The sequence below is a fragment of the Lepidochelys kempii genome, chromosome 3 (genome assembly GCF_965140265.1).
Source record: "Lepidochelys kempii isolate rLepKem1 chromosome 3, rLepKem1.hap2, whole genome shotgun sequence".
NCBI classification, from domain to species: domain Eukaryota; kingdom Metazoa; phylum Chordata; order Testudines; family Cheloniidae; genus Lepidochelys; species Lepidochelys kempii.
This window is the reverse complement of record NC_133258.1, coordinates 109414650-109430407: the sequence shown is the minus strand read 5'-3', so window position 1 is coordinate 109430407 and position 15758 is coordinate 109414650. Positions and strand designations below refer to the sequence as shown.

At 42.4% G+C, this 15758-nt stretch overlaps 1 protein-coding gene across 7 annotated transcripts in view; it reads right to left on the bottom strand.

The window, feature by feature from the left end:
• Positions 1–15758, bottom strand: part of UTRN (utrophin) — a 587482-nt gene that overhangs the window by 463000 nt on the left and 108724 nt on the right. For 6 of the 7 annotated variants that reach the window (XM_073337527.1, XM_073337525.1, XM_073337526.1 and 3 more), the window contains 2 exons: positions 791–883; positions 172–336 (listed from right to left, as the gene is read on the bottom strand). In XM_073337527.1, the coding sequence (XP_073193628.1) occupies positions 172–336; positions 791–883 (258 nt within the window). The remainder of the gene's footprint in view (positions 1–171; positions 337–790; positions 884–15758) is intronic. The other variant, XM_073337529.1, reaches the window with a different exon arrangement.

The following is a 15758-nucleotide window of genomic DNA, read 5'->3' as shown; positions in this document are numbered from 1 at the left end:
AACACTTGACAGTTGAAAACAAACAGAAAAACGGGAAATTTGTCATTTTATCCTGTTATTTTTATAAAGAAAAACAGAAAAATAAGGAAAACTGCAGATTAAAGAATGTTTACTGAACTATGAAAAAAAGAGTAACACTTAATACAATACTCCTTATATGTTGAAACAAACCTCAGTTTCAGAATGTTTCAAATTTATACAAAACTTCGTAAGTTTTAAATTTTCAATGTGCTGCGGAATTTTGTAGTGGTAACATAACTGCCTTGTGGAAGTTCCCAAGTGGGGGGGAAGGTGAAGTTTTTGGCAGTTCGACAGAGCAGCTGGGATTATTGGCTCCTGGAAAGGAACAAGAAGCAATTTGTTGTTTTGACACCCATAAGACAACTGAGGCCTTGAGCACTGGGGAGAGGCTGCACTTCCTCTTTTTTCATGCCCTACTTTGGGTAGGGGCAAAGAGAATTTAAAATTCAAAGCAATACTTGACAACACCAGCCACTACATTTCCCCTGTGCTACCACAATCTGATTCGTGCAGCAGGCCTGCGTGGAGCCCTATTGCCCTACTGGTGCGAGGATCTAATTGCAGGATCAGCGCCATAAAGCTTATCGTGGACTGCCACAAACGGGTATCAAAGCATGAAAGACTCTCCCTCTTGTGATGCCTTGCAACTTCAATGGGCTTTAGATCAAGCCCAAAGTTACATGCACTACCATAGTGGGATGTTTGTATTTAGGAAGCACAGGTCAGGTGGTTACCATCCTTCACAATCACTAACTAATACTTTTCTTACCAGTGGATTTCCTGTGAGCCCTTCTAGAAGATCCAAAAGCTTCCTTCCATCCTTGAGCTCTGTGAACATATCCTTAATTGGTGGCTTCCCACTCTACAGAAAAAAAATAATATGGGAACAAAATGAGAGTTTTATTTCAGCAACAGAAGCCTCTTTAAAATTAGAGAAATTTTAATTTTTCATCATATTTTCAATTCACGATTACTGTAATAAAGGAAAAAAGAAGAGTCCCACAACTGTGAGTTGTGGCCATCCTCTACAGATGAAAATTCTTTCCTTACCTTTTTGCTTTCTCCTTCACTGTACATCTACAGCCTAATATCGACACTCTCTGAGCACCCCCAGCTCATACTAACTTTAATGTAGGTGCTTCAACACCCCAGGGAAAAAACCCCATGTGCTATACTTTTGGAGATTTCTTTGAGAAGAAATGTTCTGTTCTAGCTACACCTAAGGCAGAACCAAGACAGATTCTCAACAGCAAGATTCTTGGCTAAATTCTCTTGGTGGTGTTGCTTTTCATTGTGGGGATGATCCAAAGCTCACTGAAGTCACTGGGAATCTTTCTGTTGTCTTCAATGGGCTTTGAATTGAGTCCTTAGGAAGGAACACCACCACTTCTGTCCAGATCAGTTGACTAGAAGATGCAGAAATTGGGGTTTCCATTAATATTTTGAAACTGTTCACTTTTTTCCCCCAGCCATGTATTCATTTTCATGGAAAAAAAGTACAGGAACAGAATCCCAGTAACCATTTCTACTGAAATGGGTACATAATTGGTGTAAGTTAGGCAACAAAATTGTAATATCAATCCTTTCCTATACTTCCCTTTAGTCTCATTATCCATGGATCCAATCACAGATTCTATGGAAATGGGACTGGAAAAAACACAGGCAGCCGGTAGCCAGATTAGTGTGTTACATTCATCTACTGGCTGTGTGATATGCAGATGAGTGCCAGATTGGAGAACAAAATAATTCCAAAAGGTGTCTAATGTCCATAACATTTCAGAATTTCACTACACCATCCCCTTAACTACATGCCACTCTTTTTCAGAAAGCAAAACCCGTCAATTTACACAGTTATGTCAAGTAGTTGTGCTATTACCACATTCACTGTCCTGGCTCCTCTTTCCCCAATGACAGGTTTATAAAAAGAGACAAGAATTGCCGAGTTCTACTAATACATTAAAGCAGAACTCACGCTTTGTAACATCAACACAATTGCAAAACGGGATTATTTACATGTGACCCGAAGCAGCCAATTTTTTTTTAATAATGTTTATTGTTTCAAAGCTACTTTTTGGTTTCAAAACTTAAAACCTTAGTTAGAGCAACAGCTGCCAGAAAGGTCTGATACTATTAAAAGAATTTATAGAATCAAAGTTAAGCTATTTCAGACACTGAACCACATTGTGATCTCGTTCACATCAGCATAATTGCAATCAAAGTGCAGTCCCCAGTTTTAACTAAAACCATCTGAAAAAAAATAGTAAGGATGCTCATGTAACTGACACAGCTCAACGTTATTTTTTTTATTTTTATTTTTTAAAGTAGCAACCATCCAAGATTTCTGACATTAAATTAATGCAATAAACTTTTCTGGCAGAAGGGTTACCAGTCAATTACTGTCTCAATCGATTTTATAAAAAGTGTGTACAGAGCGTATATATACACACACAAGTCTAGGATAGAGAGAGCAATGCAATGGACATACTATAATTCCAAACAGAGTAATGATGAGATAATGTGCACAAATTAGAGTTTATGAGCAGGAACATTACATATCAGTATTTAATAAGTGTAACTATACCCTTCCAAGCATGGTAAGACCACCACATATTCACACTATTCGCATATGCTTTTCAGGTGATGTATGTGTCGTACAGTTCAATCTCAACCTTTAAACTTGGCCTGGGATGGCAGAATGGGAGAAAGGAGAAGGTGGAATTTTTTGGATACTCCCACACAATGTGGTGTGCCACGGGAGCAGCTCGGCCATCACAAATTACTTTTACCACGAATACCAGCATACAAGCCAACTTAATTTAGGATTGGATCAACGGATAGGTGATGGGGTCATGGCAATTAAGGTGCACGAGTCGCTGCTCCTGTTGATTACAAACTACCTGACCATGAGGGGCCAATGGAAGCTTGACTAATTGGAGGAAGCCCCAAGGCCCCCCTTCCCCCCCCCCGCCCCATAAAAGCAAGTACCTGCTAATGTGTATGTAAATGGTTGGGCTAGGGGGCTACTACAGAGTCTACCCCTGCCCAGTTGCTAAATAGCAGAACCAAAGGTGCCAGATTTGTGGCCATGGGGAAAGGAAGAGGGTAGGGAAGTTAATATTCCGGAAGTCCAAGGATTTCTTTCCCTCAGGAATCTGTTGTCGTTGGTTTGATGCACTGATAAAAGTTTCCTACAATCTTGCCAATTGTCTTACAGAAAGAAGAACAAGTATTCTATTGTGTGTCCACGGTTATAGGCTCGAGCTATGTGTGCATCACCCCAGAATTGCATTCCTCTTCATATTAGTGGCTAACACACACACACATAAAGATTCACAGAGATCTAGAAAATGTGCAGAGCCTGAAAATACCAATATCAAATATCCTGACGTGCATTTTGATAAATAGCCCACAAGCAACTTTTCTGTCTCTGCTGTGGGATTGTAACAGTTTTGTTGGAGAGGATAAAAAGATCTTCATTGTGCTGTATTACATTTAGGAGGTTCTGGACATATACCATCTGATTTTTTTCCCAACTTGGATGTTTTAAGTATACGAAGAAAAACATGATTATTTCCTGCTCTGAGACATTTTGTTGTGCAGGTCATGATATTTTTCCATCTACAAGTAACTTTCCACATACTGTACTGCTTGAAAAAGTTTCGATCCGCTTTTCCAAGAGAATGGTTTTATTTCACTGGCATCAGAGCAGCACTTTCTTCTGCCAGTTTAAACAGCCATCAAAAGAGCTTTAGATTATTTCTGAAATTTAAACTACTCATTTCTGCTTTACTACAGCATTCATTATCCTCAAAACAAACAGATAGATAAAGCAATATTAAAAAAACTGTTTTGTAGATTTGTAGAAAGCTTCCAGAGAAAACAATGCACGGTACTGGGATGAGAACTAGGGTCAGATGATAAAATAATAAAGGTATCTTAGTACTTTGTTAGATTGCCATCCAATATGCCTTGGGAATTATTTTTCCTTTTTTCCCCCCAAAATAGAGAGTCATAGAGCATAGTTTCTGATATAATTCACTATTTTGTAAATTTTGCTAAGCACTTTGGACCCTTGTAGGAAGGGAACTACATAAGTGTTATTTTTATAGCAATGTGTTAATGGCCAGATACAAAGCCCCAGGAAATCAATAGAATAACTGTCTCCCAATTACTTCAATGGACTTCAGATCAGGACTGTTAAAAAAAAAAAATTAGCAAAATTTTCCACCACTGCCATTTACACCGATGCAAAGTGAGAATAAAATGTTGCCATTCGGAACTGGTGTATTTTATATTCACTTTTCACAGGTGAAAGTAACTACACAAGGGCAAAGCAATGGAGGCCTAATGATATCCCATAAAACAGCCATTTTATCACTGAAGAGATCAAAACGGAGGTACTAAACACTATTAAAGTGACAATCAGACAAATTAGACCAGGACCTGAAGCCAGTGGCAAGTGCAAACACATCACGCCATCAGCCAGGAAGTAAGAGAAAATGAAAGGCGGAAGAGGAGTCCAGAAGAAACAAATTTTCACCCTAATTACACCCTAATTATCCTTCATGTGGGAACAAATGATACGGCTAGATTCTCGCTGGAAAGTATTAAGGGAGACTATGCTAGGCTGGGGAGGACGCTTAAGGAAATTGAGGCTCAGGTGATCTTTAGTGGGATTCTGCCTGTTCCTAGAGAAGGGCAACAAAGGTGTGACAAGATTATGACTATCAATAGATGGCTTAGGCAGTGGTGCTATAAGGAGGGCTTTGGGATGTATGGCCATTGGGAAGCATTCATGGATAGAGGACAGTTCTCTCGGGATGGACTTCATCTGAGTAGGGAAGGAAATAGACTTCTAGGATGGAGGCTGGCACAACTGATTAAGGGAGCTTTAAACTAGGAATTTGGGGGAGATGGTTGGGAGATGTCCAGGTAATCACCACGCCAGAATTTAGCATAGAGTGGAAAGAAAATGAAGTAAGAGTGGATACAGCTGTAGGTACAGAATGTGAGTGAGGCCAAACAGCAAAAATTAAGATGTTTGTACACTAATGCAAGGAGCCTAGGTAACAAAATGGAGGAACTAGAGTTACTGGTGCAGGAAGTGAAACCAGATATTATAGGTATAACAGAGACCTGGTGGAATAGTAGTCATGACTGGGCTACAGGTATTGAAGGGTATGTGCTGTTTAGGAAAGACCGAAATAAAGGTAAAGGTGGTGGAGTAGCACTGTATATCAATGATGAGATAGAATGTAAAGAAATAAGAAGCAATGAAATGGATATGACTGAGTCTGTCTGGGCAACAATTAAATTGGGGAAGAAAACTATTAGAGCCTCCCCTGGGATAGTGCTTGGGGTGTGCTATAGACCGCCGGGATCTAATTTGGATATGGATAGAGCCCTTTTTAATGTTTTTAATAAAGTAAATACTAATGGAAACTGTGTGATCATGGGAGACTTTAACTTCCCAGATATAGACTGGAGGACGAGTGCTAGTAATAATAATAGGGCTCAGATTTTCCTAGATGCGATAGCTGATGGATTCCTTCAGCAAGTAGTTGCTGAACCGACTAGAGGGGATGCCATTTTAGATTTGGTCTTGGTGAGTAATGAGGACCTCATAGAGGAAATGGTTGTAGGGGATAATCTTGGCTCAAGTGATCATGAGCTAATTCAGTTCAAACTGAATGGAAGGATTAACAAAAATAAATCTGCAACTAGGGTTTTTGATTTCAAAAGGGCTGACTTTCAAAAATTAAGGAAATTAGTTAGGGAAGTGGATTGGACTGAAGAATTTATGGGTTTAAAGGTAGAGGAGGCCTGGGATTATTTTAAATTAAAGCTGCAGAAGCTATCGGAAGCCTGCATCCCAAGAAAGGGGAAAAAATTCATAGGCAGGAGTTGTAGACCAAGCTGGATGAGCAAGCATCTTAGAGAGGTAATTAAGAAAAAGCAGAAAGCATATAGGGAGTGGAAGAAGGGAGGGATCAGTAAGGAAAGCTACCTTATTGAGGTCAGAATATGTAGGGATAAAGTGAGACAGGCTAAAAGTCAAGTAGAGTTGGACCTTGCAAAGGGAATTAAAACCAATAGTAAAAGGTTCTATAGTCATATAAATAGGAAGAAAACAAAGAAAGAAGAAGTGGGACCGCTAAAAACTGAGGATGGAGTGGAGGTCAAGGATAATCTAGGCATGGCCCAATATCTAAACAAATACTTTGCCTCAGTCTTTAATAAGACTAAAGAGGATCTTAGGGATAATGGTAGCATGATAAATGGGAATGAGGATATGGAGGTAGACATCACCATATCTGAGGTAGAAGCAAAACTTAAACAGCTTAATGGGACTAAATCGGGGGGCCCAGATAATCTTCATCCAAGAATATTAAAAGAATTGGCACAAGAAATTGCAAGCCCATTAGCAAGAATTTTTAATGAATCTGTAAACTCAGGGGTTGTACCGTATGATTGGAGAATTGCTAACATAGTTCCTATTTTTAAGAAAGGGAAAAAAAGTGATCCAAGTAATTATAGGCCTGTTAGTTTGACATCTGTAGTATGCAAGGTCTTAGAAAAAATTTTGAAGGAGAAGGTAGTTAAGGACATTGAAGTCAATGGTAAATGGGACAAAATACAACATGGTTTTACAAAAGGTAGATCGTGCCAAACCAACCTGATCTCCTTCTTTGAGAGAGTAACAGATTTTTTAGATAAAGGAAACGCAGTGGATCTAATTTACTTAGATTTTAGTAAGGCGTTTGATACTGTGCCACATGGGGAATTATTAGTTAAATTGGATAAGATGGGCATCAATAGGAAAATTGAAAGGTGGATAGGGAATTGGTTGAAGGGGAGACTACAACGGGTCCTACTGAAAGGTGAACTGTCAAGTTGGAGGGAGGTTACCAGTGGAGTTCCTCAAGGATCAGTTTTGGGACCAATCTTATTTAATCTTTTTATTACTGACCTGGGCACAAAAAGTGGGAGTGTGCTAATAAAGTTTGCAGATGATACAAAGCTGGGAGGTATTGCTAATTTAGAGAAGGACAGGGATACCCTACAGGAAGATCTGGATGACCTTGTAAACTGGAGTAATAGGAATAGGATGAAATTTAATAGTGAGAAGTGTAAGGTCATGCATTTAGGGATTAATAACAAGAATTTTAGTTATAAGCTAGGGACGCATCAACTAGAAGTAACGGAGGAGGAAAAGGACCTTGGAGTATTGGTTGATCATAGGATGACTATGAGCTGCCAATGTGATATGGCTGTTAAAAAAGCTAATGTCGTCCTGGGATGCATCAGGAGAGGTATTTCCAGTAGGGATAAGGAGGTTTTAGTACCGTTATATAAGGCACTGGTGAGACCTCACCTGGAATACTGTGTGCAGTTCTGGTCTCCCATGTTTAAGAAGGATGAATTCAAACTGGAACAGGTACAGAGAAGGGCTACTAGGATGATCCGAGGAATGGAAAACTTGTCTTATGAAAAGAGACTCAGGGAGCTTGGCTTGTTTAGCCTAACTAAAAGAAGGTTGAGGGGAGATATGATTGCTCTCTATAAATATATCAGAGGGATAAATACCAGAGAGGGAGAGGAATTATTTAAACTCAGTACCAATGTGGACACAAGAACAAATGGATATAAACTGGCCACTAGGAAATTTAGATTAGAAATTAGACGAAGGTTTCTAACCATCAGAGGAGTGAAGTTTTGGAATAGCCTTCCGAGGGAAGTAGTGGGGGCAAAAGATCTATCTTGCTTTAAGATTAAACTCGATAAGTTTATGGAGGAGATGGTATGATGGGATAACATGGTTTTGGTAATTAAATATTCATGGTAAATAGGCCCAATGGCCTGTGATGGGTTTTTAGATGGGGTAAGATCCAAGTTACCCGGGAAAGAATTTTCTGTAGTATCTGGCTGATGAGTCTTGCCCATATGCTCAGGGTTTAGCTGATCGCCATATTTGGGGTCGGGAAGGAATTTTCCTCCAGGGCAGATTGGAAGGCCCTGGAGGTTTTTCGCCTTCCTCTGTAGCATGGGGCACGGGTCACTTGCTGGAGGATTCTCTGCTCCTTGAGGTCTTCAAACTACAATTTGAGGACTTCAATAGCACAGATATAGGTGTGAGGTCTTTTTTAGGAGTGGTGGGTGAAATTCTGTGGCCTGCATTGTGCAGGAGGTCAGACTAGATGATCATAATGGTCCCTTCTGACCTAAATATCTATGAATCTATGAAATTTAACAGGTTATATAATGAAAACTGGTTACTCACCAAATAACAGAATCAGATGAGAAGTTTTAAGGGACACTATCATTTGAAAGCTACTTAACAGACCAAAATTAGTAGAAAGAAAAGGAGTACTTGTGGCACCTTAGAGACTAACCAATTTATCTGAGCATAAGCTTTCGTGAGCTACAGCTCACTTCATCGGATGCATCCGATGAAGTGAGCTGTAGCTCACGAAAGCTTATGCTCAGATAAATTGGTTAGTCTCTAAGGTGCCACAAGTACTCCTTTTCTTTTTGGGAATACAGACTAACACGGCTGTTACTCTGAAACCTGTCAAAATTAGTAGATTCAGATACTCCATTTAGGGTGACCAGACATCCCAATAAAATCGGGACTGTCCTGATATTTAACCCTTTGTCCTGCGTCCCAATTGACGTACGATCAGGATGCTGTTTGTCCCGATATCCAGGTGAGGAGGTGAGCAGCGGGCAGGGGAGTGAGGAGGCAGGCAGGGTTCAGGGGTCTCACGGCAGGTTGGGGGAGGGAGGTCCAGCGAAGGAGTGAGGCAAGCACCAGGCACGTGCTTGCTCTTGGCGAACAAGCTTTGGAATCCGATCCAAAATTAACTGAAGTCCCACATTTATTTTAAGGGGTGGGGGCAGCACCCCCAGAAAGCTCTGCCATCAGGAAGACTCACTCTGTGGCAACAGAGAGGAAAACTCACCCCAGCCAATTGAGCCTGGAAGGCTGCTGACCCCTGGCCCAGCCCCCAGGCTGAAGTGTTCCAATGGCTCTCGGCACCCAGGGCTGAGTGACAGCCCTGGAGCGGGGTCCCCCCTGCGCTCAGGGTGCCCCTAAGAAGGGCTGGGCAGGGCAGCTCGCACCCAGAGCCAGGCAGTGAGTCCCCCGGGGCTGGATCTGTGGATGCAGTGGAAGGGCTAGAACTGCCGGCTCTGAAATGAGACACGGCTCCATGTTCAATGGGGGGGCTGCCAGAAGCTGGCAGCTGTCCAGAAGCTGTTTCCAAGCTTTTCTTTCCCCACTGTTTTTCCACAGGGGGAGCGGGGGAAGGAAGGTGCCCCACAGAGCTAATAGCAGCAGCATCACCAGCAGGGCATGCGCAGACCGGCCCACCGAGCTCACAGCAGAGCCAGGGAGAAGAGGTGCCCAACTACACCTGGGGCGGGGCTGCTGGAGCTCTGCACGTGCTGATTCCACTCAAGGAAGGTGGGGGCTGAGCACTGCTAAGCTGCTACCCAGGTCACACTGGTGAGCGGGGGGAGGGGGAGCAGCGTGCACCTGACTCAGCACAGTGTGAGTGCCCCACACACAGCAGCCTAGCTGTTAGCCACAACACCCCGACCCCAGCTATTCCCAAGTTGCACAAATCGCATGGCCTTGACTCCTCCAGTGGGGATCCAGACATTGCCTCTCTGGGCACAAACAGCTGCTCTAAAGGGAGCCAGAGTTTTCAGAAATCAGCCCCCGCCCTAGAATTATTTTACTGCAACAGGAGACTCCATAATCACGACTGACAAGCAAACTCCTGCTGTCTCCTTCTGAATGCTCCATTCCAGAGGGAGGGCTCCAAGGGTGCTTCAGTTACCACGCTGGCCTCAGTGGAGTCACTCCAGATTTGCACTGGTGTAAATGAGGGTAGAATCTGAAGTTTCAGGGGTGCATGCTGCCTCAGCCTCTTGTTGATTCCCCAGCCTAGGTGGAGCGTGGGACTTGTGATGAAAGACACCACCACACTGAAGAGATGAGCTCAGAAGTTACAAGTGGTGGGGTCATTCCAGACTCCTAGAAAGTCCTCCCCAGTGAAAGTAAATATTTCTAACACACTGCCTGGACCTCTGGGCACAGGCTGGGGTGTGACTGTTGGCAGTAGGGATGTGCTCTGTGGGTTTTGCTTGTGCAACTGACTCAAGATATTTAGGGCCAAATCCTGATACAAAGTCTTCCCTGGGGGTAATAACCTGTTACCATGATTAGGCTCCCAGAGTATACTGTGATTTGGACACAGTATAGCTGGGGTGGCCAAACTGTGGCTCGCAAGCCACATGCGGCTCTTTTAACATTAAAGCGTAGGTCACAGAGCCCCCAACAGCTCCCCTCCCGCATCTCCACCTACCAGACTCTGGGTGGAGCTCAGGACCTCAGTCTTGCAGCAGGGTGGTGGAGTAGGGGCTTCTGCCCATCAGGGAGAGGAATCTTGGGGCTTCTACCCAATGGGGAGCACCTGCTGAAGCCCCGAGCCCCAGGAGACACGCCCCATCGCTCAAATTTTTGAAGATTGTCATATGCGGCTCAGAGGTCAGTAAGCAGGGCTGGCTGTAGGGAGTGCGGGGCCTGACTGGAATACCTGCTTGTACTCACCCAGTGGTGCTCCAGGTCTTCGGCGGCACTTTGGCAGCCGGTCCTTCACTTGCTCCGGGTCTTCGGCGGCACTGAAGGACCAGTCGCCGAGGTGCCGCCTAAGACCCGGAGCAAGTGAAGGACCCACCACCAAAGTGCCGCTGAAGACCCAGAGCGCCACCGCGTGAGTAAAACTTAAAAAGGTGCCAGCGTGGGGCCTGATTCTGGGGCACAGGCCTAAAGCTGGCCCTGTCTAAGTTTGGCCACCCCAGCAATATAGCCTGCTCAAATCCATGCAGGGCTCAAAGACCCGAGAGGGGAAATGGCTAAGCGGGAGGGCAGGGGAAGGGAGGGTGTATTAGGGAAAAGCCAGAACTCTCTATAGGCCAACCCAAAGCACATTCAAGGGATTATCATCAAATTACTTGTATTGTCTCCTTGCGAGAGGCAGGGTCTGGCAGGGGAGTGAGGTGAGCGGACGGTGGGTGGGGAGGGACACAGCAAGCCAGCAGCAGGCAGGGGGGTGAGGTGGGATGTGGGGACAGGGGGCCCCAGGAGAGCAGGAGCTGGGCCAACGGTGTCCCAGTGTGTCCCGATATTTTTCTGTTGCCATCTGGTCACCCTAAATTACATTGGCCCTAAATCCTCCTGACAATTGTGACTTTACAAACACATTTTTATTCTTTTTCATTGTTCTCTCTTATTACTGAGTGAAAGACACACACACACGGGAAACTAACAGAATGGCTGTACAAGTGGAAAGATTAAATTGACCGTACACAGGAGTGCTGTTAGAGGCACAAAGTCACATACAGAAAAAATAAAGATTTTTCCTCTGATCTCTCATTATGTAATACATATAATAATAGCAAGTAGATGCATATCACTTTAAGTCAATAATGTCCTTTTAAACGGTAGACACTATTAAAACAGCAAAAATTATTGAAGGAACAGTGCAGGTGCATGAGAGGGAGAAAAAAGGATTTATATATTGGACTCAATTTTCAATGTTGGGTGCCCAACTTGAGACACCTAAAGGAGCCTGATTTTTAAAGGGTAAGCACTCAGCAATTCTGAAAACCTGGTTTCTTTAAGGAGTCAGTTTAAGCATCCGAAAATTGAGGCAATCAAAAACACTAATGAAATTTGAAAATTTAGGCCGTGTGCTGAAAACATTTAACTGACAAAAGGAAAGGAGTACTTGTGGCACCAATTTATTTGAGTCTTTAAGGTGCCACAAGTACTCCTTTCCTTTTTGCGAATACAGACTAACACGGCTGCTACTCTGAAACCTGTCATTTAACTGATACACATTTCCCCTTCTCATGTTATATCTCTGAACCATTCAGATTCTCTCTGTTGACTGAAATAAGACACATACAAAACCAATCTAGAATATGACCTAGTGAGAAGCCCCATTGATTACATCTATCCCATCAGATATCTCTACCAGGTTCATCACTACTGCAGTGGAACATCTTAAAACATTTACTCTGCTCTAGATCAGAGACCAAAAAACCAACCTAGATATTTCTTTTATCCCTACTTTAATGAACAAGAACGGACTTTTTTTCATCTTAACTGTACTATAATAATTTCATGTCAAAGCCACCTTACTCCCACTCCCTCAGGCTGCAAGTTTGATGCTGTGCCTCCTTGTAGCTCTCCCCAGAATTTCACCCCATGGCTTCTAAACTTGATCGGATACTCAACGGGCCAGTGAGTGTGACGGAAGCGCTGAAGGATGTGCTCTGAATGAAGTGTGCTGTTCAGCAGACAAGTTGCTGGCTAAACTCTTCACCAGGTGGCGTTTACTTTACAGTCACTAGCTGCATTTTAAGATACAGCATGTTGGTCAAGCCTGGAGGTCATAAATGCATAGATTACCGAGACTCATTTTATCTCTGACAAGATAGGCCAAAGTCTCTTGGAAAGCTGGAGGTCATTTTGAGTGCTGTTGCTCTCTGGGTATCTAAAATTCAGGAGGATTTTTTTCTAGGCTACAACCACTTGGACAATGATGGTTCAGACACGCTCTCTTGAAGGAGATGTTTTATTGGCTGATTTTTAAAAAGTGTTTCCCTTTATGCACAAGCACCATTGCCATCTTGCCTGAGATTAGGCATCGATTTTTCATCCAGGAGTTGATCTCAGTCAGGTGCTGCAACAGTAATAACAGATACCCAGCTATCTTTTTCCGGCATTTCAAAACACTCATTGCTGGTTTTTAGATAGATGTTGAAGAATACAGGGAAAGAACGAAGCTTTGAAGAACTGTCCAGATGAGAGAGCTCCATAAGCAAAGGTGCTGCTGCCTACCGTAAACACCCTGGGTACTATTCATCAATTAGGAGCAGAACCAACACGCTGTGTTTACTCCTGCCAGATTTCTGAGCAGAACCTCACAGTAGCCAGAATTAAGCACTACAGAGAAACAGAGCAGAACAAGGATGGAAGTTTGCCAGTTAATCATATGAAGACGTGCCACTCATATTGTTTTGAGCCATATGACATGTAACCAGGTTATCTGAGAACACATGTAGCTTAAGACAGCTTTCAACTAGTTTCTCAATTACCTTCTTAGAACTGACTGACTGGATACAAGTCAGTAATTGCAAGGTCAGTTACCTCAAGCTTCAGTTTCATGCATACCAGTGAGACTGTTCCGTGTTTAGAGGAGGGAAGTAGGCAGCAGTCTTTGAAAGAAGCCCCCTCTCTCACTCTGTGAGCAGCAAGCCCAGATGCTCTTGGCCATCATTCACCAACCAGAGCGGATGTGGGTCAGTGTCACAGACAGAGAATCAAATTTCCTTCAGTGTATCTAGGATTACCTGTTGTGCAAATGGGTTGAATTTTGTAAAGGAGGGTGTAGCACCATTAGATCAGTGTGGAGCTATGCTAAGTGTTCCTCCTCCCTGAAATTTATATGATATAAAGTAAGATCTGGCCTACTGAAAGTTAAGTCGTCTTATACTACTAACAACTCTCAGATAATCCACTTACATACGTAAGCTTCTGCTGCTAGCTTGCAAATCTGTGCAGTTTTATTAGAACAAATGACTTCCTGTATTTTTCAATTAAACATCCTTAAGTTTCCATTTATTACTAATAGAGAAATATTTCAAATTCAATTATGATGAAATAAGAGGGTTCACAAATTCTCATTAAGAAATTTCCTTTTTCTAGGTTGTTGCTTAGTTTATTTTATGTTACAGGGACTGTGCAATTTATTTTGTTTTTACAACCTCAACTGTTTGCACTCTGTGTTTTACTTGTAATGTATTTTAGTTTATAAACAAAATCAACTCACAATCATAAAATCTGTAAACAAAAGCCATTATAATAAGTAGTGCCTGGTTACTTTTAGCAGAATTTCTTGTAGCAGAGAATTTAACATGCTCTCCTTTCTCATTAAATGAATTGAGGATAGCTTGTGATAAAAGTATTTTAGTAACAATGTGTCAACATGGGGGGTAAAACGGCCTGCAGAAATCCAGCCTCTGTTAAAATCCTCTGCTTACAGAAACATTAGCAAGAAGAGCAGCAACAAAATAAAAGAGTCATGATCCCTGTCAGCTTCATACTGATGCACCTTAGGGGGCACCAGGGAAATGGCGTGTACTGGAAAAGCGAAGGTATAATTCTCCACCAGCTGTGTGGTGAGACTCAACAGGTTCCAGTGTTTAAAGCAGTGCTGGCAAGAACTATAATAAAGTATTAGGTCATCCACAGCCTCCTGAAAACCAGTCATTTAGCCATATTTTCCCAGATAGCCTAAATTATCTTGTGAAACGGTTGGGGATTTTTTAACCTGCAAAATTGTCCAGTTTGTGCACCCTATAAGATGCTAAGTAGTTAAGTCAAAATTGGGACATTCCCATATAAAATTATGGCCATGTGTCAACTCTAGTCTTGCAGGCATGGAGGTTAAATCAGGGGAAGAGATCAATGTAGTTAAATTAAGTAACTAGAACACAAACTATTTATTATGTTTTAATTTTTTTCCCCAAAGAGATTATGCTAATGACATTTGCAATTTAGTTACACTCCTCAATAATATAGGCACCAAATAAAAAGCAAAGATAACTTGATCATGCCCAGTGCCAAATCATGAGTCCAGTACATGGGAACTTGATGTGGGAAACAGTTCAGAAAGTGAAAAGGTCATTGTACAACGTACACGATTGCGTCAACAAATAAAATCTGTTGTAGCTTCCCAATTTCTAAGTTTAGACCACAACTTGAAAATATTTCTGTAAATAAAGATGTGAAAAAACTTCTTTCGTATATCTGGAGGACTAATAGAAAGGAGGACAACAGGGCCCAACATACACGAACACAAACAGAATACATTTTTCAGGCCCCAATTTAGCAAAGTACGTGTGCATGTGATTCATTTAAGCATATGCTTAAGTCTTATTCTCTTTAAAAGGACATAAGCCCATGCTTAAGTCCCCTGTTAAATATACTTAAGCCCTTTGTGGTCTTCTGTCTTCTGGTCTTCTTACCAAAAAGCAACTAATAGAATTAAACATTAATGCTGATGCTTTTTAAAAAATAAAAACAATCAAATAACCAATTAAGTCTCCAGAAGACAGGTGAAGAGCAAGAAGATTCATCATTGAGCTATAGTGCAAAGTTTAATTAAACAAAGATGACAGATATAGGTTAAAGTATTTGTAGAACTGAAATAGGGAGGTTACTTACTGTAACTGGAGGTTCTACAAGATGTGTGATCCCTATCTGTATTTCACAGACTGTTACGCATGCGCACCATGCATCCGGAGCTGGAGAAGTTGAAAATAGCGTCGGTTGGTCCACGTATGCACACTGGCTCACCTCATGCCTCAGTCCGAGGGAATAAAGGGTGGGGAGGACCAACCACCTCTCCACAGTTCCTTCTGTACCGTGATTCAGGTCAGATCCAAAGTGGAGAGGAAAGAAGGCAGGTAGTGGAATACAGGTAAGGATCACACATTTCAGAAAACCTCCAGTTACCTCCCCTTCCTCTTTGAGTGATGTTCCCTATTGTATTCCACTGACAAGCAGTACCTAAGTAGGAAGAGGGTGCGAGGATACAGATCGGGGTGACCAAACCGAGGCTTGCAAGCCGCATGCAACTCTTCTACACTCAAAATGC